The sequence below is a fragment of the Geotrypetes seraphini genome, chromosome 9 (genome assembly GCF_902459505.1).
Source record: "Geotrypetes seraphini chromosome 9, aGeoSer1.1, whole genome shotgun sequence".
In the NCBI taxonomy this organism is placed as follows: domain Eukaryota; kingdom Metazoa; phylum Chordata; class Amphibia; order Gymnophiona; family Dermophiidae; genus Geotrypetes; species Geotrypetes seraphini.
The window spans coordinates 78,106,369-78,133,680 of NC_047092.1; the positions used below are offsets into that span (position 1 = coordinate 78,106,369).

Genomic DNA, 27,312 nt, shown 5'->3' on the forward strand with positions numbered 1-27,312 from the left:
TTTATAAATAAATGTGTTTTTAAATTCTTCTGGAATAAATTGTAAGAATTTATACCTCTCAAATCTTTAGGTAAAGCAAGCCAAAACTGAATTGCCTGATAATTTCATCTAGCCAAAATTTTATTAAAACAAATCCCTGCAAAGAATGGGAAGTAAAGGAAATAAGGATTTCCAGTCCTGGAAAATGTGATCGTAGAAAGAAATGACAAAAAAAAAAAAAATGCAGTACAGATACTCAGGACTGAAACCTCAAAGATTTAAATACAAAACAGGCCAGAAATGGCAGCATCAAACTTCTCAAATAGAAGATTGATTTTGTAGCAGTATTCTGAAGTATCTGAACTTCTGCATGTAATTTAACTGTAATAGAATAATATAGGATGCTGCAATAATCTAGATGTGACAAAACTTTTCCCTTGTTCATTCGTCCCTGATGCAGCCATTTTGGCCATATTGGGTGTGTGTGTATAAACTTGGCAGCTAAAGTACTGAATAAAACCACATCTTCTATGTGGTCTGCTCTTTTTGTTGATAAATCATATTCTTTAGATAGCAGAATGGGTTATCTGTGAGCTAAATTACGAGGGTAAATGCACTGGTCTATATTTAGTCAGTAATTGTCATTTTTTTAAAATTGAACACTATAGGCTGAATTAGGCCCCAATATTCATGCTGGCACCTATCTGGTAGATACAGTCATTAAATATTTTATCCATCTATATGTTCCAGCTTTACTTATACCCTATGGGGTTCATAATAAAAAAAAAAAATCTAAAAAGTGTCCTAAATGGCTACTTGGACGATCAAAAAGCCTGATTGTCCAAGTACCCATAACCAAAGCTGGTTTTTAGACGTATCTAAAAACAGCTTAGGCCTTTCCCCTGCCTCTAAACGCACAGAGAGAAAAGAGGCGTGTTTAGAGGAGGGGAAAGGGCGGGTGGTGGGCCGACCTACACCTAAGCGTACAACAGGTATAACCAAAACTGTAGGCAGGTTGCCTAATCGGCACTTATACTTTTTTGACTTAGACGAAATCAAACCAGGCAGGAGAGATGCCTCATCTCCCCTACCACGATGTCATCACTTCGCTACCCGAACTGCTGCAACCCGCGATGCTTCACCCCCCCACACACACAATATCGGGGCAAAAGGGAGCCCAAGCCCTCTTGCCCCGGCGACTCCCCCTCCCCCGCCGAGTACAAGCTGGCCAGGAAGGAGCCCAAGCCCTCCTGGCCCCGGCGACCCCCCTACCCCCCAATACCATACGAGCTGGAGGGATCCCAGGCCCTCCTGCCCTCGGCACAATCCCCCTCCCTCAATGACTGCCCCCCCACATGGGCCCAACCCGGCCCATGTGCCTAAGGCCCCGCCCACAGGAGGAGTCTAAGGCTCCCAGGCCTATTCTGATTGGCCCAGGCACCTCAGGCCCCACCTGTGAGTGGGGTTTCAGCCGCCTGGGCCAATCCGGCCCCATTCTGGAGCCGGCTGGCCTGCCGGACTGGCGGGATTGGCACCCGTCTGTCCGGCCAACGATTTCAGGTACGGGGAAGGAGGGTGGGGGGGTCGTGGGGTCGGCCGGGGGGGTCACGGGTCGGCGGGAGGAGCCGATCAGGGGTTCGGGGAGGCTGTCGTTGGAGGGAGGGGGGTTGTGCTGAGGACAGGAGGGCCTGGGATCCCTCCTGCCCGTATTGTAGTGGGGGGTGGGGGATAGGGGGTCGCCGGGGCCAGGAGGGCTTGGGCTCCCTCCTGGCCAGCTCGTACTTGGCAGGGAGGGGGTCGCCGGGGCAGGAGGGCTTGGGCTCCCTCTTGCCCCGATGTCGTCGGGGGGTGCCGCGGATGCCTGGGGCAGGGGGGCTTGGGTTCCCTCCTGCCCCGATGTTGTGTGTGTGTGTGGGGGGATTCTGTAACCGGTGTTGTTTTTGACAGACACCGGTTACAGAATCCAGCTTTTAGGCGAAGGACTGGCTCCTCCTTCGCCTAAAAGCCCTTGTGTTGGACGTTTTGGGCTTATGCGTTTTTTTGGTTCATTATGGGGTATAAGTGTAGACGTCGTGGGGGTGTACTTGTAGACGTAGTGGTTGGCTGGGCGTTTAAACAGCTGAAGGTAGAGGCAGGCCATAATCAAAACAAGGACGTTTGTTTTGGTTATGGACACTTTCCCTGCTTCTGCTTTCCACGTTTCAGGCCTTAGGCCAAAAAGGAACTTAGATGTTTTTTTTTATTATGCCCCTCTATGTACCATAAGCTTATTTGTTCTTTTCTTGTATAACATAATGCCTTAATCTCATGAGCACTAACTTGTTTTGAAGAATTTGATTTTTTTTTTTTTTTTATTTTGTATTTTGGAGAAGTTTAAGAATTGTATGTTAGTATTTTAATATCTGAGTATGTTTGTTCACCTATTTTTATGCATTTTATTTTATAACCCGCATAGATTTTTGGTCTGCGGGATATGAATGTTTTAAATAAATATATAAATAAATGATGACCCTGATACTTTAGATAGATTGTGAGCCCACCGGGACAGATAAGGGTAATGCTTAAGTACTTAACTGTAAACCACTTAGATAATTTTGATAGGCGGTATATAAATACCTAAAACAAATAAAAATAAATATTAAATTGCATATTGTATTGACATTGTAATGTAACATACTTATGCCATACTTTGTATTTGAATATTTTTGCTGCTGTAATTGTCTATTCCTACGAGTGCCTCCAGGGATTCAAGACAAGGTTGGACAAGTTCTTGCTGAACCAGAACGAACACAGGTAGGGCTGGTCTCGGTTAGGGCACAGGTCTTTGACCTGGGGGCCGCCGCGTGAGCGGACTGCTGGGCGCGATGGACCGCTGGTCTGACCCAGCAGCGGCAATTCTTATGTTCTTATGTTTGCTGTACTCCACCTTGAGTAAATTCCTTTAAAAAGTCAGTATATAAATCCAAATATATATGTGGGCTCTGACTACACCCAGAATGCAGGCAGCCTGAAGAGATATTCAGGTAGCAGCCCAGTTAGCTAATCAGGGAGTGGATTGACTAATCAAGTTATTTAATACCACCACCACCCCAATATATTTGTCACCTTCTCAAACCCATCCCTGCCACACATGGTCCCTCCCATCTGACTCACCCCCCCAAAAAAAAAAACAAATTGGGGTGATAGTCTAAATCAGATCCCCCCTACTTCCCCCCAACAAACAGGCCCCATCCCAGACACCCCACCAATCTTTTTATTAAGCAGTGGTCCAGGGGTGATCAAGAGAGAAGAACTCTCCACTCACTCCTGCCCACAGGCAAGTCCTCTGTCAAAATGGCTGCAACCTCTAGCAACAGCCCTGAGGTACTAGTAGTAGTACTATGAGACTGACGCTAGAGGTTGCAGCAGCCATTTTGACAGAAGACCCACAATGGAGAGAGGGATCATATAGCTGTCCTGATAACCCCTCCTCGACTACCACTAACTAACTGGTGGAAGGGTACATCTGATCAATGACCCAGGAGTTATGTGGGTGCTTGCCAATATTCAGTATTGGCAAAAATTAGGGCTGCATTTTGATGTGGTCCTAAATTGCTGCTTAGCTATATGGGCACTGACATTGAATATGGCCCGCACCTCTCTGACCCAGGCTCTGCCCAGACTTTGCACAAGTGATCTCCTTTTAATATTCAGCAGAACTACCTTTTTAAGTGCCAATGAATATTCAAGGATAGCCCACAGAATATAATTTAAGCACGCTGGAGGAATTCTGTACTTTATGTAAGACGACCCGACCCCAGTGGTAGAATTTGCTTCCTAAACAGATTAGAATTACTCAAGATTTTAAAAGTTTTAAATGTTTATTAAAACTTTTTTATTCAAGAAGTGCTTAAATGTTGATTTGCTGGATAGAAAGTGCTTTATTGGATTGGTATTTGGAAGACTAGGTTTTTATTGTATTTTATTTTATGAGTGTGATGTTTTTGATCATATTTAAGATTGTATTGTTTTTCTGAAATATGTATGTTAATGTATAATCCGCCTACAAACAATATGATAGAGCGGAATAGAAATAATAAAAACAAAATGATTCTTCTTACACTAATTTTTGAAAGAGCTCAACACTAACCCCCTGTTTTACTAAGGTACGCTATGCGTTTTAGCGAGCATTTAGCACGCGCTAATGCGTCCATAGATTAACATGCATGCATTAGAGTTTAGCGCGTAGCTAGCGCACGCTAAAACATTTAGTGCACCTTAGTAAAAGAAGCCCTAAGTAAAAGCAGTTAGTATTACGTGTACATGTCAGAAATAGTGAAAACAATACTTACGGCGTTTTTGTGAAACTGCCTGTAAACAAGCTGTGACAATATCACAGCTCTTCTGCTGCTTGTGTAAAAGTCTGTCTTTTTGCTTCAACTGACGAATCAGTTTTGCAGACTGAACACTAATTCTGTAATTCACTTCTTGTCTTATTGCCTTCAGTTCATTTATATCTATCAAAGAACAACAACAAAAAAAAGAAACAAGCTCTGAAAAAGCATCAAAACTTTTACAAGATATATTTTTCCAATTGAACTAGCAGAAGCCAGAAATTCTGTCTGCACACAGAAACACATGAACTATACACGAATATTAGTCTAAACTAGACTCTGGTGTAAAAAATGTAAGGAAAAGGACCTCAAACACCTAAACTGTGGGTCACACCCCGAGTCTCTCTGGGGTCATGGATATTATCATTGGTTTCAAAACCTTACAAAATTATTTTATAACTTTCAAAAATGTATTAATTTATATTTTTAATATTCAAATTTTAAATAATAAGTGAAGCTTTCATTTACAAGATATACTTTTAACACAGCATTACAATCCCTAATGAATAACAGTCCTGATATGTCCTACCATTGGTTAAGGAAGATTTCACCTTTAAGAACATAAGAAGTTGCCTCCGCTGGGTTAGACCAGAGGTTCATCGCGCCCAGCAGTCCGCTCCCACGGTGGCCCATCAGGTCCATGACCTGTAAGGTGATCCTTGACTAAATCATTTAATCCCCCTTGTCCTTCTATCTATGCCCTATCATAACCTATCTCTACCTCTATCTATATCCCTCAATCCCCTTATCCTTCAGGAATTTATCCAATCCTTCTTTGAACCCTGGTAGTGTACTCTGTCCTACTTTCATTTACTATTCCACATAACAACATAGTACTATGATAAATACATTTGCATCTTTCCTTTGCTCTTACATACTTGTGAATAAAATGGGCTTTAACTATCTAATGCAGTGTATCCCAAACCTCTATCCAATATGACCCAATTTTGACATAAAACTTCACTTCAACCCTGTTAATGATACATACACAATAGCAGACCCCTATCTCCTTCCACTTCCTCCTCCCCTCACTTATCCAAAATATGAATGTAGTTTCAAGTTTATTTCGGTTTGATAAACCACTTAATGTACAGCCTAAGTGGTTCACATAAAATCATAGCTAAAAAATATACTTATAAAATGGAGGCTAACACTTAAAAAAAAATAAGGGAAACTTCACAGGATACAAATAGAAGACATCATTACATACAAAAAAAAAAAGTCAGGGAAAGGAAAAAACACAAGGGAGTACCGCAGAGCGCCGCGGCCCCAAGGAAGGCAAACAAAATGTTGGGCATCATTAAGAAGGGTATCACGACCAGGACAAAGGAAGTCATCCTGCCACTGTATCGTGCAATGGTGCGCCCGCACCTGGAGTACTGTGTCCAGTACTGGTCGCCGTACCTCAAGAAGGACATGGCGGTACTTGAGAGAGTCCAGAGAAGAGCAACTAAGTTAATAAAGGGTATGGAGGACCTCTCATATACTGACAGACTGAAGAAGCTGGGGCTTTTCTCCCTGGAAAAGCGGAGACTTAGAGGAGACATGATAGAAACCTTCAAGATCATGAAGGGCATAGAAAGAGTAGATAGGGACAGATTTTTCAAATTATGGGGAACCACAAGTACAAGGGGGCACTCAGAGAAATTGAAAGGGAGAAGGTTTAGAACAAATGCTAGGAAGTTCTTTTTCACCCAGAGGGTGGTGGATACATGGAACGCGCTACCAGAGGATGTGATAAGCAGGAGCACGCTACAGGGATTCAAAGAAGGTTTGGATAGGTACCTGGAAGACCAAGGGATTGAGGGGTATAGATAGGAATAGAGGTAGGTTATAGGGATAGGATTAGAGACAGTACAGAATTAGTCAGGGACACTGTTCAGGCAATTAGGCCTGATGGGCCGCCGCGGGAGCGGACCGCTGAGCAAGATGGACCTCTGGTCTGACTCGGCGGAGGCAACTTCTTATGTTCTTATGAGTACAAGTAGGCTTATAATAAGCGATATCAAAATCTGAATCTATACTTCAAAGGCATCTTTAAAAAGAAAGGTTTTAAGACCTGATTTAAATTTAGAAGCACAATTTTCTTGTCTGCTTTTACCGCAAAGATTGTCTTGCGAGTCGTATCATAAAATATCTGGCGAATAGAGGGAATTGCTAAAAGATGTTGCTATGTTGATTTTAGTAATCTTGAAAGTTGTGTATGGAATTAGAAGTCTATTAAAAGCTGGTGAGTGGTCTGTTTTTTTACCTTAAAAGTGATGAATAGTATTTTAAATGTAGTCCGGTGAGTGATGGGCAGCCAATGTTCTTTTTTTAAGAGAGGGGTGACATGATCATATTTTTTTGCTTTATAAATAATTTTTATGGCCGTGTTCTGTATTATCTAAAGCCTTCTAATTTCCTTCTTTGTTATTCCCTGGTAAAGTGAATTGCAATAATCTAAGTGTGGTATTACCAATGAATGGATGAGAATATTGAGTGATTTGGGGTCCAAAAGAGAAGAGAGAATGAATCATCTTAAGTTTGAAAAAACATTTTCCAACCACAGAACTGATTTGTTTATTGAAGGACAGTTTATCATCGAGAATCACCCTCAGGAGTTTAATCATTGTGTCTAATTGAATTGGGGTTGACCTGATGCAGATAGGAGCTATTAGGAATTCATTATCTCTAGTTGGGAATAGAAGAGCCTTGGTTTTACTGATGTTGAGAGACAGCAGGTTCTCATTAAACCATTCATTAATTAAATCGAGCTTTTGGTTAATTTCCTAAATATTGTTCTTGCTCTGAGTTTGAATCAGATGAAGTAGCTGAATATCAGCTGCATATGCGAAAACTGTAAAGTTGATAGATTAGGCAATTGTCAAAAGCGGGGCCAGGAAAGATTGAACATAGGAGATGGAACCTTGGGGCATGCCAAAATTCTGCGCATTTGGCTCAGATACAGAATTTAGAAGATGGACTTGATAGATACAATCAGTGAAAATACAATTTGAGCCATTCTAAAGCTGTCCTAGAAATTCCCATCGATTGAAGTCTGTTCAAAAGTAATAAATGATCATAGCGTCAAATGCTGCTGTTAAGATTTCCTATGGTCTAGGAAGTATCTGATGGAAGTTACAAGACTTAATGAACGCTCAGTAGAATTATGAGGTCTAAAGCCTGTTTGATTAGGATGCAAGGCGTTTGTCTGTTCAAAGAAAAGAGTCAGTGGGTTGAACACTATTTTTTCTGTTAGTTTGGCCAGGAATGGGATGTTGACTATGGGACAATAATCGGAACATTCTTCTGGACTAGCTGTAGGATGTTTAAGTATTGGTCTGATAGTCGCCTTCTTCCAGAGTCTGGGCATGGTACCTGTGAAGAGGCTTTCGAGATCAAGCTTTGGACAAAAGATCCAAAGATAGAAAAGTAACGTAGGTACGTTAACAGATGGATTACCTGTCATAGTTAGGATCTGAAGTGTGCGTTGAATCTCTGACAGAGATAGAATAGTAAAATTTGAGAATGTGCTAAGAGGAATATGTTTGCCTTTCTCTGGTGAATTATCCAGGTTTAATGTCCTTGAGGGAATCATGGAATTGTGCACTGAAACTAATTTATTGATGAAATAATCCACCAAGTCCTGAGCAGAGGGAACAGAAGCAGTCACCATATTTTTATTATCTTGGGAAGTAAGAGATTTCACAATTGCATAGAGCACAGAATTACTAGCTGCTGCGATTCGTTTGCCGTAATATTTTTTCCCCCTTCATGAAGCTCAGTTTTATAGGACCGTGCTTTATCTTTATAAAGACTGAGCATTGAAGGAGAACAATGGCGTCGCCAACGCCTCTCTGTATAATGTTGCTGGGATTATGAATTTTGAATTTGAATTATTGCCTGACCCAATAAATCATTTATTCTGAGGGATTTTTTTTTTTGTAAATCTTTATTAAATTTCCAAACTACCATAGTGCAAACAATTTCAATATACATAAGTTTAAACAAAATGCACACCCCCCATCAAATAATCAGAAAAAGTACAATCATATAGGAAACCTCCATATATTCCCCGAATGAAATTCCAATGCAAAACCCTCCCCCTCCCACCCACCCTGGATGTGTATGCTTAAGGGTCAATAAAATAAAATCAATTATCATTCCTTACAGAACTTAGTCAATGGTTCCCAAACATCCATAAATTTCTTATACAGTTCCTGTTGTACGGCAATTGAACATTCCATTTTAAAAGTATAACAGAAAGATTCCCACCAGAAAGTGTAATTTAATGTATCACAGTTCCTCCAATTCCTCAAAATGAGTTGTACGGCAACCCCTGTCATTATATAGAGAAGTTTGTTATTTTGGGCAGATATTTGGCTTTTAGCCCTCATTAACGTACCAAATAGGATGGTATCGTACGTCAATACCACTGGATTTTCTAATATTCTAATATTCTGAGGGACTTAAATTAAAAATGATATGGTTTTACAATTCTGCTTGGAATTAAAGTATATTAATTTGATGGATTTAAAAGTGAATTTCTGATGTGTTCTTTAAGCCAGCACAGCCATCTGTTCAGAAAGGTATTAAATGCCCCATTCAATAGAGCACAAAAGAAAGGACTGAGCCATTACCTTCAGAAAGTGTTAAGTACAAAAGACATGGCCAGGATAGATACTAGAGCTAAACAGAACTTTAACAGGATGTAGCTCAAACAGAAGCCCTTCACACCAAATTTATCTTCAGTCTGCAAGATCAACAGAAGCTCTTCGTACCATTTTAAACTACTCAAAGAAGATTCGATCAGATGACCTCATCTGCCTAGTACAGAGGGAAACCACTCAGACATAGATTCACACCACATTCAGTAAAGACCGTAACAATACTCTGAATTGGGACATCCTTTTAAGCCATTGTGATTCAATCATAACACCACCTAGGAAAAGAGAAAAAGGATGAACTGCTATAATTCAATCATGATGTCGTCCACCTAGGATTCTATTTTTAGAACAGGTCTCAATCCTATAAATATGAAGTGGAATCATTTCTAAACGAGGGAAGATGCTCTCTCCCCCTCTGGAACCAGCCTGGAACAAGCTGCAACATCTCTCCAGGCCATGTGCTTCTATCTGCCATGGGCCCAACTAGGCCATGCGGCCTCTTCTCTATTTTAAGGACTATTCACATTGTGAGTAAGTTTTTGAATCCAGATAAATTAATTCTTCTGCTTTAGCAACATTCGTCTTGTGCAATCCTATTGTCTTGGCTCAAAAGGTCTCAACTGTAACAGCTTTACCTGCTTGATTAATGCTTTTAAATAAAATTTTCTGTTTGTTTATAAATGTTCTGAGTCTTAATTCTTGATATTTAATTAGCTAAGTTTTAATCAAGCAAGCTAACTTTCCCAAAATTAATAGTTCTTTATAATATATAACTCTCTAAGCCAGAAAGGGATATTTATTATTGGTGGAGTACCCTTCATTTAATAATAATTTTTATAACATCTCTAGTGAGCGAAGTTGGTGTTGGAGCAAAATAAGCTCCAAAGTAAACCAGAGGGTTTTTTTCTGTAGACACAGTCTGATGTTATAGGGGGGTGATTATATCCTTAAGTTTATGTATGTCGTCTTCCCATTGTTCTGTCTGGTCATCTACCGATAAGGAGGAGAATTTGTCTAATTGCAACTCTGATAAGTTTGAAAAATTAACTTTACTTAGATCCCTAAAATAGAGATTCCTGGGAGGAGTCTTGAGGGTGTTAGTAGGAATATTTATGTTGAACAAGATTAGAGAATGGTCTGTCTGAGGAAGGAAGGAGATGTTCCTAAGTTGAACACTCTGACACAAAGAATTTGAGATGAAAATCATGTCTAAAGTATGACCAGCAGAATGTGTGGGGCCTGAGAGTTGTGGGGTTAAGGCAAGATCAGCAGTAAGATATTGAGCTCATCAGAATGGATATTGAAGTCTCCTAAGAGACTAGGATTAACAACTAAGGTACAAAAAAGTTAAAGAGAAACAATTGTAAAAGAATCCGGCCCACCTGACTGCTTTATGCGGCCCACAGTGTAAACGATGCAGCATTTTCATTGCCGCCCCCGGTGTTATTTTCTGGCCGGCTCCCTCCTCCTCACTGCCACAGTGCACAAAGTCACGGGTGGTGGCGACATCGGAGAGAAAGTTTCCAGATGAGGCACGAGAAGCCGCTGCACATGGCTTTGTGCACACTGTGTGGCAGTGAGGAGGACAGAGCTGGCTAGAAGATGACACTGGGTGAGGCAATGAAAACGCTGCATCGATCGCACCGCGGGCCGCATAAAACGGCCAGGCGGGAGCCGGCCAGAAGGTAAGACACCCGCTGGAGGGAGGCACCTAGTTGAGGCATAGCATGGAGGGAGGGAACAACAAAGGTAGGGAGAATGATTTTATTTTCAATTTAGTGATTGAATTGTGTCAATTTTGAGAATTTACATCTGCTGTCTATATTTTGCACTGTTCAGGAAGAAATGCATTTGTTTCTTTTTCTCTGGGGCTGTACTGCATGCAGAATCTTGAATCTGAGGGTTTCGTTTGTATATATTAGTACTTTTAGTTTTTGGTCCCGTATTTGCATAGGGGTTATCTGTGTTCTGGTAGGAATGAATGTTGGGAAGCATACAGTGTGGTCTATGTAGTTTAATTTTGTGGTTAACCATTATGTGCTGTTAATAAGATTATATTGTGTGTATATATGAAAGATGAATTGAAAAAATTGTGTTACAATTAGTACTATTATGGGGGCGGGGTTTGGGGTGGAGATTGGGCAGAAATGGGCGGGTCTTGCCTGTGACTTAGCCTGTGTTTTGGATTTTGGCCCTTAATCTGATTGAGTTTGACACCCCTGATTTAGAGAGACAAGGTTCATGGAGAACCATAATTGGGATAGTTATATCACGTTATGTTCTATTCTGTAAAGACAAGCTAAGAAGAAAAGGATGAAAACTTGGGGCAGCTAATCAGCTAGTGGCTCTACATGAACAGGAGTGAAGGAAGGTCGCTCTTGCCGCAGTTTACCGCTGGACCACCAGGGATTCTAAAGGTATGCAGGGGAGACAGGAGGGAGGTAAAAATTGTTAGAATCAGCTGGGACAGAAGACGGGAGAGTTCTCTGCTGCCCCGGCCCACCGTTGGAGCATCAGGAATTTAAAAGGTACACTAGGGAAGGGGAGGGAGGTAAAAGTTATTAGATTTGGCCAGGACAGGAGACAGAAGGGATCCCTCCTGTCCTGATCCACCACGTCTGACGGCAGGCCCGGTAGAGGCCTGCAACTGGTTCGGGAGGGGCGCAAGTCAGCATTGACCCGAATATAAACCATGACACCCATTTCTGGGCCATTTTTTGGCCCAAAAATCTGAGTTTATATTCAAGTATACTGTATAAGATAGGTTTAATACTTAAAATATGGAAACCTGTGGAAGATTACTTCTTAAAATATAATTCCCACTGACAAAATATATGGCTGTCCCCTGATTTATTAGATGTATTAAGACCCCTTCAGCCATGTTATGTACTTATGTATCTTTTTTTTCTGTTTTCTATGGAAGTCAATGAAGTGAGGGACCCAGACTTCAGAAAAATTAACTGTCAACATAGTAAATGATGGCAAATGAAGATCTGCAGAGTTCACCCAACAATTTGGCCATAGCAAAGCTTAATCATATGTTAAATGATGTTCACATACAAAACAATATGCTATTACTTCCATTCCTATATTATACCTAATTACAAGGTAGCCTAGTCTCAGAGTCATACAGTTACAATACCTAAAAGGTATTGGCTTTTGGATTCTTTTCTAGAATTAAAGTTACAGTATAAATACATCCATATGAACTATACTGTAGAAGTACCTGTGCAATGCCATCTTTTCACTTAAATGAGACCATACTAGTCCCACTGTAAGGCATAGCCTGGAACACCAATTTATGTACCTCACAGAATCAGACTATTCTATTGCTGTTGCTGCTGCTACATAGCACTATGAACTAATACAGCAGGTTTCAATTAAGCCCTGTTCTGTGTCAAAGATCGTGGGCAATGTGTTTATTTTTCTACCATGTACCAGCTCAAACTGGTCCAAAGCTTCTAGCCTGAAGCTAGCTTTTATCCATGAAGAACTAGAAGTGTGAGACAAAATATTGCATTCTAAAACTGGAATCTGTCATACTCTTTCAAAAACATTGTATCTTGAATACCCACATGAGGGTACCTGTTTGACTGGTCCTGCCGTTAACTGTGAATTCAGATGGAACCAATCAAATTGACTGTTGACCAGAGGACCACCACCAGCCAGTCAGATTTTTGGGATAGATCTAATGACTATGCATGAGAGAGATTTGCATATAATGGAGGTGACAGGCATGCAACTCTGCCCCATGCATATTTATTAGGGCTATCCTGAAAACTCAACTGGCTGGAGGTCCACTGGTATAAACAAACAGTACTTATTACTGAGACAAAAACTGCATGCTTTTGTCATCCTTCAAGCATTCTGCTTTGCCTTACATTTGAGCCATCGTCCTTATATATTCTTTAAATTCTCACTAAATCAACAAAATACCAAATGCCTCCTCAGTTAGCATTGTAGTTCACCACATGAATATACACAAGTGCTCAAGCATTTGAGGGATTTTCAGATTTCCACCCGAGTAGCACAACTCATGGTGGTAGCAATCCTCATTAGTCGCAGTTTGGCATTTCTAATGTTTGTTTTTTTTAATTTTTATAAATACTATATAGCTTTTTAAATAAGTTCAGTGAATTTTATAACTTAGCTTGTGTGTGGTTTATCCCCTTTGACAAGAAATGCCAAGCTGGGACTAATGAGGATCTCTACCACCATGAGTTATGCTACTCGGGTGGAAATCTGAAAATCCTTCAAATGCTTGAGCACTTGTGAATATTCATGTGGTGAACTACAACAGTAACTGAGGAGGTATTTTGTGGATATCTTTTATTTCATGAGTAAATTAAAGAAAATTTTTGTTGTTTACCTGCAATTACATCACTGTCTTTTCCAGAGATAAATAAAAAAAAAAGATTTGATATCGATATGTGAACGTTTCTTAAGAATGAATACTTCATGGGGTGTCCTAATTTTTTCACATGACTGTATATGCTAGTCTCCTTGGTTCTCTATTCACAGAGTCCTTGTAGCCTTGTTCTTCTTCCCTGGAATGCAATAACTCAATCACAAAGAAATGTAGATAAGTTGGTTTAGATAGAACATCTTTCTCCTCCTCCTCCTCCTCCTTGTAGAGTGTGTGGGGAGGAAGGTTGCAAGCATGTTCCCCATTCCAAATTCTTCCTCAGCATTCCAGGTTCTGATGCTTGTTTTCACCTTGGTCCTTTCTCCAGGTACTCTGGTCTGTGTGGCCAGATACCCCCTCTCTCAAGTATATGGGCATTTGTGGCTAAGAGCCCAGCATGGTCCCCTTTAGAGTGTCCTGGTAAAACAGTCAGGGACTATACACAAATACAAAGACCCTCTCCAAGGATAGTGGTATTTATACTAGCCCAACTTTCCCTCCAATCCTGTCAGTTAGGGAAAGCACAGCCTCGATTCTGGAAGTTGCAGAGGTTAGTGAAAGGTCAGAATTGCTTTTTGCTTTTATTCTAACAGCATGCTGAAGCACAGGCAGAACCTTAGTCATTTCTACAAATAAATGTAATAAAGCGTTCTAGTGTAGTGTTTCTCAACTTCCTCAAGCCAAGTACCCCCTAAGTCTAACAAATATTGAGTACCCCTGCCGAAACTCCACCCCATACCCCATCCCCATAATAATAGTACTAATTGTAATGTAATTTCTTCCATTTATTTTTCATATACACCCAATATAAATATTATTAACACATAATGGTAACCACAAAATAAATTTTTTAAAACCCACAAAGCACACTCTGGGGTCCTTTTACTAAAGTGCGCTAGCCATTTTAGCATGCACTAAATGCTAATGTGTCCATAGACTATAATGGACGTGTTAGCGTTTAGTTTGTGCTACAACAGCTAGTTCGCATTAGTAAAAGGACCCCTCTATGTAGAGAAAATGTTTATCATTTATATTCGTTGGGGGATTGTTGGTTTTTTCCAAAGAGGTCAAGGTAGATGACTTTAAAATATGCAATGTCACCTCAGTAACAACTATAGAAAAATAGACAAAATATAGTGCAAAATATAGACAGCAGATATAAATTCTCCAACCTGACACATTTTGATCACTAAATTGAAAATAAAATCATTTTTTTCTACCTTTGTTGTCTGGTGATTTCATAAGTCTCTGGTTGCATTTCTTTCTTTCTTTGCCTCCTGCATGCTTCCTCTCCTCCAGACCTCATTCCATTCCCCAACCAACATCTCTCTCTGTCTCTCCATGAGTCCAACTTTTCTTCCTCTCTCATCCCCCAGATTAATTTTCACCACTGCCCATTTCTCCTTCTATCACCCCTCTCCAACACCATGCCACATCTCTCCCTCCATCACTATGCCCAACATTCCTCCCCCTTGCATCCCCTTAGCAACATAGTAGATGACGGCAGATACAGACCTGAATGGTCCATCCAGTCTGCCCAACCTGATTCAATTTAAATTTTTTTAAATTTTTTATTCTTAGCTATTTCTCTATGCCCAATTTTCTATGCCCAATTTTCTTCTTCCTTTCCCCATGTACACCATCTCTTTCCCTCTCACACACACTCAGGCTCAGGCCCAACAATTGTCCCTTTCTATTCCCTCCCTCCCTCCTTCCTATGTCCCAAGTTAATGCCCCCTTCCTCCCTCGCTCCTTCATCCCAAGTTCATGCCCTTCCCCCTCACTGCCTTCCTAGGTCCCAAGTTCATGCTCTTCCCCCTCACTCTCTTCCAGCCTTTGTCCCATCCCTCCCTCCCCCAAAGCTGACTCGCGCTGAAGCCTGCCTGCCCCAAAGCCGACCCGCCGCTGATTCCTGTTGCCCCACTCCGGTCCGCCACTGCCACCCACCACCCAACCGCTCCATTTAATTATCCCTGCCACTGCCGCAAGTCTGGGAAGGGAAGGGCCAGGCGCGTGCAGCGATTGCACGCCGCCAGCTCACAAGCCTTCCCCCTGTCATTTCTGACAACAGAGAGAAGGTCCGGGCCAGCAATTGGCTGACCCGGACTTTCTCTCCGACATCAGAAATGACGTCAAGGGGAAGGCTTGTGGGCTGGCAGCATGCAATCGCTGCAAGCGTCAGGCCCTTCCTGGACTTGCAGCAGCGGTGGGGGATAATTAAATGGAGCAGGTGGTAGTGGCTGGTGGTGGGGGGATGGCAGGGAGTCAGCCCGCATACTCCTAACAGGCGGTCTGCGTACCCCCCTACGGTATGCATACCGCAAGTTGAGAAACACTGATCTAATGTATCTGGGGCAGTGGAAGATTAAGTGACTTCCCAGGGTCACAGGGAGTAGTGCATGGTTTAAACCCACAACCTCAGGGTAACATAGTAACATAATAGATGACGGCAGATAAAGATCCAAATGGTCCATCCAGTCTGCCCAACCTGATTCAATTTAAATTTTTTAATTTTTTCTTCTTAGCTATTTCTGGGCAAGAATCCAAAGCTCTACTCGGTTCTGTGCTTGGGTTCCAACTGCCGAAATCTCCGTTAAAATCTACTCCAGCCCATCTACACCCTCCCAGCCATTGAAGCCCTCTCCAGCCCATCCTCCCCCAAACGGCCATATACAGACACAGACCGTGCAATTCTGCCCAGTACTGGCCTTAGTTCAACTCTAACCACTGTGCAACACTCTTTGTCTTCAAATCTACACAGTTATACTGATCATCATTAAACTTCCTCTCTAATTCAAAGCTCTTATCCTCCTGGGTAACCACCCAAGCCTTCCAATCTTGTAGAACACCATCCATTTCCAAATTACTACTCAAAAACAGCATCTCCAATCAAACCACAGCTTCCCAAATAGAATATACAGGGTGCCCACAAAAACACTCCTTGATTTTAAATGGTTACAAAACCAAAATTTATTGGACTATTCTTTCACCTTTGAGGCTACAGTTTCATCAACTCATAAAGTTTCATATGGTATCTGTTGATTACATATACTCGATGTACGCCCCACCTGTTACTCAGCAAACATCGATGCGATAATCAAACTCAGACCAGACTCTCCGAAGCATATTCAGCGTGATCAAGTTTATAGCTTCAGTGATGCATTCCTACAGATCATCCATAGTTGCAGGTAGTGGAGGTATATACACTCTGTCTTTCACATACCCCCAAAGGAAAAAGTCACAAACAATATCCGGTGATCTCAGGGGCCACTTGAGGAACACCTGGTCATTTGTCGCGTTGCATTGTCTGAAGGTTGTAACTTCTGTACCAATTGTAGCTTATAAGAGTGAAAGTGCAAGCGATTATTTAAGATCTTGCTAACCATGCTTTTTGGGACTTGTATTTGCTGTCATCTAATTTATAAACATATTTCAATAAATTTTGATTTTGTAACCATTTAAAATCAAGGAGTGTTTTTGTGGGCACCCTGTAGAGTTACATTGACAGGTTTAATAATAGTCTTCATTGCAAAACTCAAATTTTACCCTTGGGGCAGGGGGGGAACCAATTTGTTCTTCTGATGAAATTACAGGCTCATCTTCATCACCAGCCTCCATTCGATAATCCTCAATAGAAATCCAGTTATGGCCTGAATCAAAGTATAAGTCAGGAGCAATGAGAAGTCAGATTAGATCTTAAATTTCTTATTGCAACATTTTTCACATACCTCCCCTTTTATAAAGGCGTAATAGTTGCTGCCTCAGAGCAAATGCTCTGACACCACGGCCCGCCACAATAATCACCTTTATAAAAGGGGGCCATAGTTTGCTAGCCCATAAAAAGGGAGCCAAGCTCATATTAGGTTACAAACTTTGCACAGGAACTTAGTACTAGGGGTTGTACTAATCCAAAATCTCAGTCCCTTGACAGGTGTTGTTGGACTGTAGCACCTGAACAAAGTGGCTATTTTGTGTTATGTAGAGCATAGCACTCTGAAGGAAACCTTTTCCATTCTCCATCTCAGTAAATAATACTGTCATTATTCCAGTCTTCTCTGTTCGCAACCTCGAAGTCATTCCAACCTCTCATTTCTACGCACATCCAACAAACTGCTTAGGCCTGTAGTTCTATCTCTACAAAATCACCAAAATTTGCCCCTTCCTCTCTACATAGTAACATAGTAGATGATGGCAGATAAAGACCCGAATGATCCATCTAGTCTGCCCAACCTGATTTTTTTCTTCTTAGCTATTTCTGGGCAAGAATCTAAAGCTCTGCCCGGTACTGTTCTTAGGTTCCAACTACTGAAGTCTCCATCAAAGCTCACTCCAGTCTATCTACACACTCCCAGCTATTGAAGCCTTCCCCAGGCCATCCTCCACCAAACGGCCATATACAGATACAGACCATGCAAGTCTGCCTAGTACTGGCCTTATTTCTTCAATATTTATTATTATTTTCTGATTCTAGGTCCTCTGTGTTCATCCCATGCTATTTCTATGGCCAAGTAAGCCAGCGCTCCATCATTGAACAGAACGGGAAGGCTGGGATGCCTTGTCTTGTCAAAAGCACTGTTTCTGCTGAAATCTAACCTTTTGTGGGAAAGAAGGACTTCCCTGTCCTATAGAGCTTTTTGTCCCAGAAGTGAGATCATGCCTGGGAGGCTTTACCAGAAGGCCTGGCTTTATCTTCAAGCAAGCACTGTGATTTAGTCTCCAAAATCCGCAGACCAATGGTGCAACCAAAGGAAGCAGTCTCACCATCACTGCCAATGCCATCTACTTAACAGACGACCTGAGATCATATAATGCATCGGTGGAAACTCGGTCAGTAGATGCGTACCATATTCCATGAATGCATCTGTAACCTGCTGAACCCAGCTGAGGCATGTACTTGCAGCATAGGAACCACAAACAGCTGCATGCAAAGAAAGGGCTGAGACGTTAAATGATGACTTCAAGAAAGCTTCTAGCTTCCTATCCTGCACTTCCTCCCTTCCTATCCTGCACTCCCTTAAGAATAAATGGGACATCCACGTGGGATCTCTACGTGGGTCAAGCAGCACTCTGACTTAATGGGGTTGGACAGTAGAGTGGGCAGACTTGATGGGCTATAGCCCTTTTCTGCCGTCATCTTTCTATGTTTCTATGTTTCCTTCAGTGCTTTTCCCCCCTTCTATAGCTAGTGTCGTCTTCTAAGGGCTAGATTCACTAAGGACACTGATCCTGTCCCGACCACTTTGCGACCCGATTGTTCCCTGACCCAATTCACTAACCTTGGTGCCGATCAACCCCCGATCCAATCCACGCATGCCAATAAGGGAAATTATATGCAAATGTAAGAAGGCAGCGATTCACTAAATAATTTAAGGAACACCGACTGGGCTGGCTCTCTGCCCCAACTCTTGCTGGCTCTCTGCCCAGACTCTCTTGCTTGCCACCCTTCCCTGCAGTGTGAGCCCATGATTTTAACCCGCTTTAAACCCGCGGGTTAAAACCATGGACTCGCGAATAAAAAAAGTAAAAAAATAAATAAAAATAAAAACCATGGACAGCAAACGCATGCACAGACCATCTACAGGTAAAGTAGATGGTCTGTGCATGCGTCGGGATTGCTCTCAGGTGATCCATGCAGTCGGTTGGCGGCGTGATTACGATCGCCCTCATGCTTTGTAAATCAGCCCCCAGCCACAGATCGTATACCTCATGGATCGGATCCATTGTCTTAGTGAATCTAGCCCTTAGTCACCACAGCCACTAAAGAGTCTACTTTAGGAAGGTTTAGCTTATCTACCTCATCCTGAGAAACCGGGTACAGGTGTGCCATAGCTTTAGCCACCCACAAGCCTGAATTCAGGTTGCCCCACTGAACAGAAATCAGCTCTTTCATTGCTTCATGCACTGGGAAAGTCTTAGGTGGCCTGTGAGTATTGGCCATTTTTGGGTTAGCAGTGGTGGGAGAATCAGGGTCAGGAGCCTGCAGCAACTTGGGAAAAAAGGAAGGAAGCTCCTCCCTATGAAAAATGTGGGAAAGGAGAAACTGAAGAAACTGCACTAAGGAACAATGAGGGGATGGAGAAGGGAAATGAGGGGATCAGGTGCAGCCCCTAAAAATGGCACCACACAGTCAGAGCACCTTTTGGTTTGCTTGAACTAGGCCAGTCTAGGAGCTCAGCAAAAGAATCCCATCCATCTGCCTGTTGGAGATAGAATACTGACTTTGAATTCTGGCTTATTGGATGGCAAACCTCCTGGTCAATCAGTATACTCTATCTCCACCTGCTGGTAGATGGGTACAATCCATTAGTCTCTGGATTCATTTGCTGCCGACACCAAGGAATAATAATTTCTAGTACAGTAATGTGTAGGAATTACTTATCAATAAATGTAGCCAGACATCAGATCCTCCACTAGCATGCCAAATTTATACCCCAGAATACTTTCTTAGGCTCACTTACTCCCACCCTACCCACACACACACTTTTACAAAACCGCAGAAGCAGTTTTTAGCACAGGCCGGCGTGCTAAATGCTCTGCGCTGCTCCCAATACTCAGAGTTCCTATGAGCATCGGAAGCAATGTAGAGCATTCAGAACACCAGCATGCACTAAAAACTGCTTCCACAGTTTTGTAAAAGGGGGGGGGGTTATTGAGGTGGAAATTTCATGCTTTCAGATAGCCTGCCCTTGGCATATCTGGAATCTGGTGGAGGTAAATCATTTGGTCTGCATTATTATGAAAATGTCAATGATCATCATAGTTATGCAGGCCTGCCTTATGATTTGTATTTTTCCCTTATATATTGTTGCTGGCCTATAACTAATAACATTAATCTCTCTTTCTGCAGGTTGTTGCCACTGTCATGATTATACAGCAAGAAAGAGAGCCTGTAGTGAGCTGAAGGTTAGTCTGGACATGGATCCACAGTAGCATTCCCGGAGATTTTTCAAGAGAGGTGAGGAATACCCTCAGCTCACTCATGAGGTCTCTTCCTTGCAGCACAGCAGCTATATACTCGAAGAGATGCCGAACTGAGCAAGTGAGCAAATAAGGAAAGGAAGGGAATGCAAGTGGGAATGGAATGCTGGGGACTGAGAGAAAGAGCATGAATTTGGAGACTGGGTGAGGGAGGTACATGAGGCCTGGGCAACTGATAGAGACAGCAAGAATTGATAGGGAAAGCAGCTTTGGAAAACATACATCTCATATATTTATAATTTGCTTAGAAGATGAGGAAATCTGTTTCTCTTCTCTTTTTTTTAATCTTTATTGATTTTTTATTCAAAAATAGTGCATTAAATATACATATACATATTAAATAACTTGAATCAGTCATCAAAATACTTCAAGACATTTCCCCCCTCCCACCCCAATACCAGAACAAAAAACCAAATGCATTACTTCAGACAAGTAATAAAAATCATATTGAACATTTTGATCACAATCTGCTATCCCTCCACCCTCCCACCCACCCACCATGGATGTGAAAATTAAAAAAAATAAAATAAATCAAAGGGACTAATCCAGCTAATCATCATTAACAAAACTTGTCAATGGACTCCAAAGTAATTTGAATAACTTATCATTACACGACATTTCTGAATTCATTTTCTCGTATTTGTAATATAAACATAGAGAATCCCACCAAAAGGAGAAATTAAGCCGAACCCAATTTTTCCAATTTTTGGTCAACAGTTGCATGGCTCTCCCGGTCATAATAGCAAATAATCTACTTTTATATTTATCCAAAGGAGGTTTCGGTGACAACAATGTACCACAAATAACAACCTCATAAGATAGCGAAATTGAAGATTCTAAAATCAAATTGATTTGTCCCCATATAGATCTCCAAAAGTTGAGTATCAAAGGACAATGAAAAAACAAATGATCCAGTGTCCCAACATCAAGATGACAATGCCAGCATCTATTAGACTTTAAAATATCTAACTTTTGCAATCTAACAGGGGTCCAAAAAACTCTATGTAACAAAAAAAAACCCAAAAAACATGTTTGTCTCATAGATGCTGATGCTGTACATCTCATCCTCCAAGTCCAAATCTGTGGCCATTGAGTTACAGAAATCTGCTGTTTTATCTCAATGCTCCAAATATCTTTCAAGCTAGTTTTTGGGGTTTTTATTCAAATAGTCAAATATTAATTTATACCACTTGGCGGCCTGATGCCCTGACAAATCTGTCTGGAATACTGATTATTTAAATTTCGCCAATCAGGGAACACCTTCTGAATGGCTTGCTCCAACTGCAATCATTTATATGCTTGAGACTTTGTAATACCGAATGAATGTTGCAGTTGTGAAAAATCAAGCATTTTCCCATTTGATAACACATCATCCAAAGGATCTTTGACTCACCAATTTGAATCTTGGAGTTCAACCATAAGGACTGACACGTGGATTGTTGTACTGGTATAGATGTTAAATTATCAATAAATTTTAAGGTTTTCCAGGTGACAAAAAGAATACTATTGTCTTTCTAAATACGGGGTAATTTTATACTCAAAATATGGCTTAACCGTAATGGGGGACATAAGTTGCCATTTTAAAATTAGCATTATGAAGCTTGATGGTATCTATAGAAATTTGTTTTGGTTTTTTTTTTATAATTCTTTATTCATTTTCACAAATTACATTAAGTGTTAATATTTTCATTCACAGTAACAATAAATACATCACTTATACACGATCATTGGTATATTACATAGATTCTTATCCCTATCCCTCTCCCATCCCTCTCAACCATATACTCCATTATTGAATGATATATGTAATAATAAAATACCCCCCTCCCTACCTCATAAACTGATAAACATAAGGGAAATAATTTTACTTAATCCTGACAATTTTAACAAAAATCTATAGAAATTTGGAAAATTTACCCCACCCGCCGATTGTGGTTTTTGCAGAGATACTAAGGCAATTCTAGCAGATTTAACAAGCCAAATAAATTTTGTAAGAATCCCATTCAACTTTTTATAAAAGGACCCTTGGAAATACTGGCAACATACTCATTTGGTAGCAAATAAACAGGCAAAATCATCATATTGGTGGTTTGGATTCTCCTCTACTAAGCAAGATGTAATGGGTTCCAATGCTCACACATTTCTCTTTTTACCTCTTCAGTAGTGCAGAAATTCAGTGATAACCAAAAGTATGAAAACAAATTTTTTGTTTGTTTTCTAGGCAAATTCACTTTAAAACTGTCTTAATATTGTATAGGTAAAGGTGAGCTTTTGAGAGAGATGCAGACTAGCAAGGATGGCTATCACTGACACGCTGTTCAGCAGTGTTGCAACCTGCGCATGGGAAAATATTTGGCGGCTTTCCTTCAGCTCACTTAGATCCAAAGTGGCCCCAGCTAAAAAATTAGTGAAGACCACTGCCACAGAGAAAAAAATTATGAGCCTCTGCTTAGGTGCATTTCCTCACTGATATTTTCAAGCAACTGTCTTTATTTAGTTCCCCCCACCCTCCACCAAAGACACCAACTAGGAAAACCTAAAGCATATCTAGTAGTTTATTAGTCATTTGTTCTTTTTCTTTGGGGGAGGGAGAGGGTGCCAGAAAATTATACATAGATCAGAAGGGTCTCAAAATATTCCCTTTTCAGCATGTTTCCACATAAGACTCTCTCTTTTTTTCAAGCTGATAGAAACATAGAAACATGATGGCAGATAATGGCTATTCTGGATGAGCCATTTTGGCTTTTATCTCTTCCTCTTTCTAAGAGACCTCACGTGCCTATCCCACGCTTTATTGAATTCAGACACAGTCAGTCTCCACCACCTCTTTCGGGAGACTGTTCCATGCATCTACCACCCTTTCTGTACAAAAGTATTTCCTTAGATTACTCCTGAGCCTTTCACCTCTTAACTTCATCCTATGCCCTCTCGTTCCAGAGCGTCCTTTCAAATAAGACTCGACTCATGCGAATATGTGCCACGTAGGTATTTAAAAGTCTCTATCATATCTCCCCTCTCCTGCCTTTGCTCCAAAGTATACATATTGAGATGTAGAACACCAGTCATTTTAGTTGCCTTCCTATGGACCAACTTCATCCTGTTTATATCTTTTTGAAAGTGCAATCTCCAGAACTGTACACAATATCCTAAATGAGATCTCACCAGAGTCTTATACAGGGGCATCAATACCTCCTTTTTCCTACTGGCCATACCTCTTCCTATGAACCCTAGCATCCTTCTAGCTTTCACTGTTACCTTTTCAACCTGCTGGACCACCTAAAGATCATCACATATATAATCACACCTCTCTTCTGTCGTGCACATAAGTTCTTCACCCCTTAAACTGTACTGTTCCTTTGGGTTTTTGCAGCCCAAATGCATGACCTTGCATTTCTTAGCATGATCAAGGAAAAGTGAAAAGCAATGTTCCTTCTTTCCCCTTATAAAGTCCATTATTACAGTTCTCATAAAAATTAAGTTACTTAAGAAGCATACTATAGAAATGCATAGATTTCCTAGACAAAAGGAAAATTACTACTGTACATTTAGCACAGTTACTTACCGTAACAGGTGTTATCCAGGGACAGCAGGCAGATATTCTTAACACATGGGTGACGTCACCGACGGAGCCCTCGGTACGGACCTTTTTAACTAGAAGTTTCTAGTTGGCCGCACCGCGCGTGCGCGAGTGCCTTCCCGCCCGACGGAGGAGTGCGTGGTCCCCAGTTAGGATAAGCCAGCTAAGAAGCCAACCCGGGGAGGTGGGTGGGACGTAAGAATATCTGCCTGCTGTCCCTGGATAACACCTGTTACGGTAAGTAACTGTGCTTTATCCCAGGACAAGCAGGCAGCATATTCTTAACACATGGGTGACCTCCAAGCTAACAAAGAGGGAGGTGGGATGGTTGGCCATTAGGAAAATAAATTTTGGAACACAGATTGGCCGAAGTGTCCATCCCGTCTGGAGAACGCATCCAGACAGTAGTGAGTAGTGAACGTGTGAACTGAGGACCAAGTGGCCGCCTTGCAGATTTCCTCGATGGGCGTGGAGCGGAGGAAAGCTACAGAAGCAGCCATAGCTCGGACTCTGTGGGCCGTGACAGTTCCTTCCAGTGAGAGACCGGCCCGAGCGTAGCAGAAAGCAATACAGGCAGCAAGCCAATTGGAAAGTGTCCGTTTGGAGACAGGATGACCCAAACGGTTGGGGTCGAAAGACAAAAAGAGCTGAGGGGCTGTCCGGTGAGCTCTGGTACGATCAAGATAGTAAGCAAGGGCACGCTTACAATCCAGCGTGTGCAACGCCTGTTCCCCAGGATGCGAGTGAGGCTTAGGGAAGAAGACGGGTAGCACAATGGACTGGTTGAGGTGAAAAGCTGAGACCACCTTGGGAAGGAATTTAGGGTGGGTACGCAGAACAACCTTGTCATGGTGGAAAACAGTGAAAGGTGGGTCGGCAACCAGTGCATGCAGTTCGCTAACCCTCCTGGCAGAGGTGATGGCAATTAGGAAAAGCACCTTCCAGGTAAGAAGCCTGAGTGAAGTTGTGGCAAGAGGCTCAAACGGAGGTTTCATGAGAGCTGAGAGAACCACATTCAGGTCCCAGACGACAGGGGGAGGCTTGAGAGGCGGTTTGATGTTGAAGAGCCCTCTCATAAATCTGGAAACCAGAGGATGAGCCGTGAGGGGTTTTCCGAGAATAGGCTCGTGAAACGCAGTGATGGCACTGAGGTGGACTCTGATGGAGGTGGTTTTGAGGCCAGCGTTGGACAGCGAGAGCAAATATTCCAAGACAGTTTCCACCGCCAAAGAGGTGGGTTCTTGATGATGCCGGAGACACCACGAGGAGAATCTGGTCCACTTCTGATGGTAACATTGGAGAGTGGCCGGTTTCCTGGAGGCGTCCAAGATGAGGCGGACCGGTTGAGATAGATTCTCCGGAGAGGTCAGCCCGAGAGAAACCAAGCTGTCAGGTGGAGGGAAGACAGATTGGGATGCAGTAGAGACTGATGCTGCTGTGTAAGTAGAGTAGGAAACACAGGAAGAGGAATGGGCTCCCTGGAGCTGAGTTGGAGCAGGAGGGAGAACCAGTGTTGACGAGGCCACCGAGGGGCGATTAGAATCATGGTGGCGTTGTCCTTGCGGAGTTTGGACAAGGTCCGCAACATCAGAGGAAGTGGAGGGAAGGCATAGAGGAACCGATCCCTCCAGTCGAGCAGAAATGCATCCGGTGCCAGACGGTGAGGAGAAAAGAGTCTGGAACAGAATTGGGGCAGCTGATGGTTGTGAGGTGCTGCAAAGAGGTCCACCTGCGGAGTGCCCCATCGAGCAAAGATGGAGAGCAGAGTCGGAGGGTCCAACGTCCACTCGTGAGGTTGAAGGATGCGGCTGAGATTGTCGGCCAGAGAGTTCTGTTCGCCCTGGATATAGACCGCCCTGAGGAAGAGATTGCGGTCCGTGGCCCAGGTCCAGATGCGCAGAGCCTCCAAACAAAGGGGGCGAGATCCGGTGCCGCCCTGCTTGTTTATGTAGTACATGGCGACTTGATTGTCTGTGCACAGGAGGAGGACTTGAGGGCAGAGAAGATGTTGGAAAGCCTTGAGGGCGTAGAACATGGCTCTGAGTTCCAGGAAATTTATGTGATGACGACGCTCCTGTGGGGTCCAAAGTCCCTGGGTGCGTAGGTCGCCTAGGTGAGCTCCCCATGCGTAGGGGGACGCATCGGTGGTGATGATCATAGAGTGAGGGGGCAGATGAAAGAGTAGACCCCTGGAAAGATTTGAGGAGTTCAACCACCATTGGAGAGATTGCTGAAGAGATGATGTCACAGAGATGGGATGAGAAAGAAGATCTGTAGTCTGTGACCATTGGTTGGCGAGAGTCCATTGAGGTGTCCTGAGGTGGAGTCGCGCCAGAGGAAGGACATGCACCGTCGAGGCCATGTGACCCAGGAGGACCATCATCTGTCGGGCAGGAATGGAGGGATGCATGAGTACCTGACGGCAGAGATGGAGCAGGGTCTGCTTGCGATCTGAGGGGAGAAAGGCCCTCATCAGCGTGGTGTCCAGGACTGCTCCGATGAATTGAAGTCGCTGGGTGGGAAGCAGATGCGACTTGGGGTAGTTGATCTCGAACCCCAGGAGGTGGAGGAGAGAGATGGTGTGATGAGTAGCTTGTAGCACGAGTTGAGATGAAGGTGCTTTCACCAACCAATCGTCCAAGTAGGGGAACACCTGGAGGTTGTGAGACCTGAGGAAGGCCGCCACCACTATCAGGCATTTGGTGAAGACTCTGGGGGAGGAAGCGAGGCCAAATGGTAGTACTTTGTACTGGTAGTGGTGGTGTAGTACCTGGAACCGCAGGTAGCGGCGAGAGTTCTGATGGATGGAGATGTGAGTGTAGGCCTCTTTGAGGTCCAGGGAACATAGCCAGTCGTGTTGAGAAAGAAGAGGGTAAAGTGTGGCAAGGGAGAGCATCCTGAACTTTTCCTTGACCAGACACTTGTTGAGGTCCCTGAGATCGAGAATGGGACGGAGGTCTCCCGTCTTTTTGGGTACAAGGAAGTAGCGGAAGTAGAATCCCTGACCCCTTTGATCTGGAGGTACTTCTTCGATGGCATTGAGAAGGAGGAGGGATTGAACCTCCCTCAGGAGGAGGGGGGTTTGAGAGGAGTGAGAAGCAGACTCTACGGGAAGGTTGTCCGGTGGAAGAGTCTGGAAGTTGAGAGAGTAGCCGTGGCGGATGATGTTGAGGACCCACTGGTCTGACGTGATGACTTCCCAACGGCTTGAGAAAATGGTGAGACGACCCCCTATAGGCTGTGGAAGAGGCAGCGAGGGTGGATGACTGGCTATGCCCTGGAGAGAAGAGTCAAAAGGGCTGAGATTGTTTAGCAGGCTGAGAAGGCTTAGAGGGTTGAGTGGCCTGAGAT

At 42.7% G+C, this 27,312-nt stretch overlaps 1 protein-coding gene across 4 annotated transcripts in view; it reads right to left on the minus strand.

Moving 5' to 3' along the window:
• TBC1D30 (TBC1 domain family member 30) overlaps window positions 1-27,312 on the minus strand; it is a 185,369-nt gene that overhangs the window by 139,094 nt on the left and 18,963 nt on the right. For 2 of the 4 annotated variants that reach the window (XM_033959126.1, XM_033959125.1), the window contains exon 2: window positions 4,311-4,475. The exons of the other annotated variants lie outside the window; for them this stretch is intronic. In XM_033959126.1, the coding sequence (XP_033815017.1) occupies window positions 4,311-4,475 (165 nt within the window). The remainder of the gene's footprint in view (window positions 1-4,310; window positions 4,476-27,312) is intronic. 4 annotated transcript variants of the gene reach the window in all.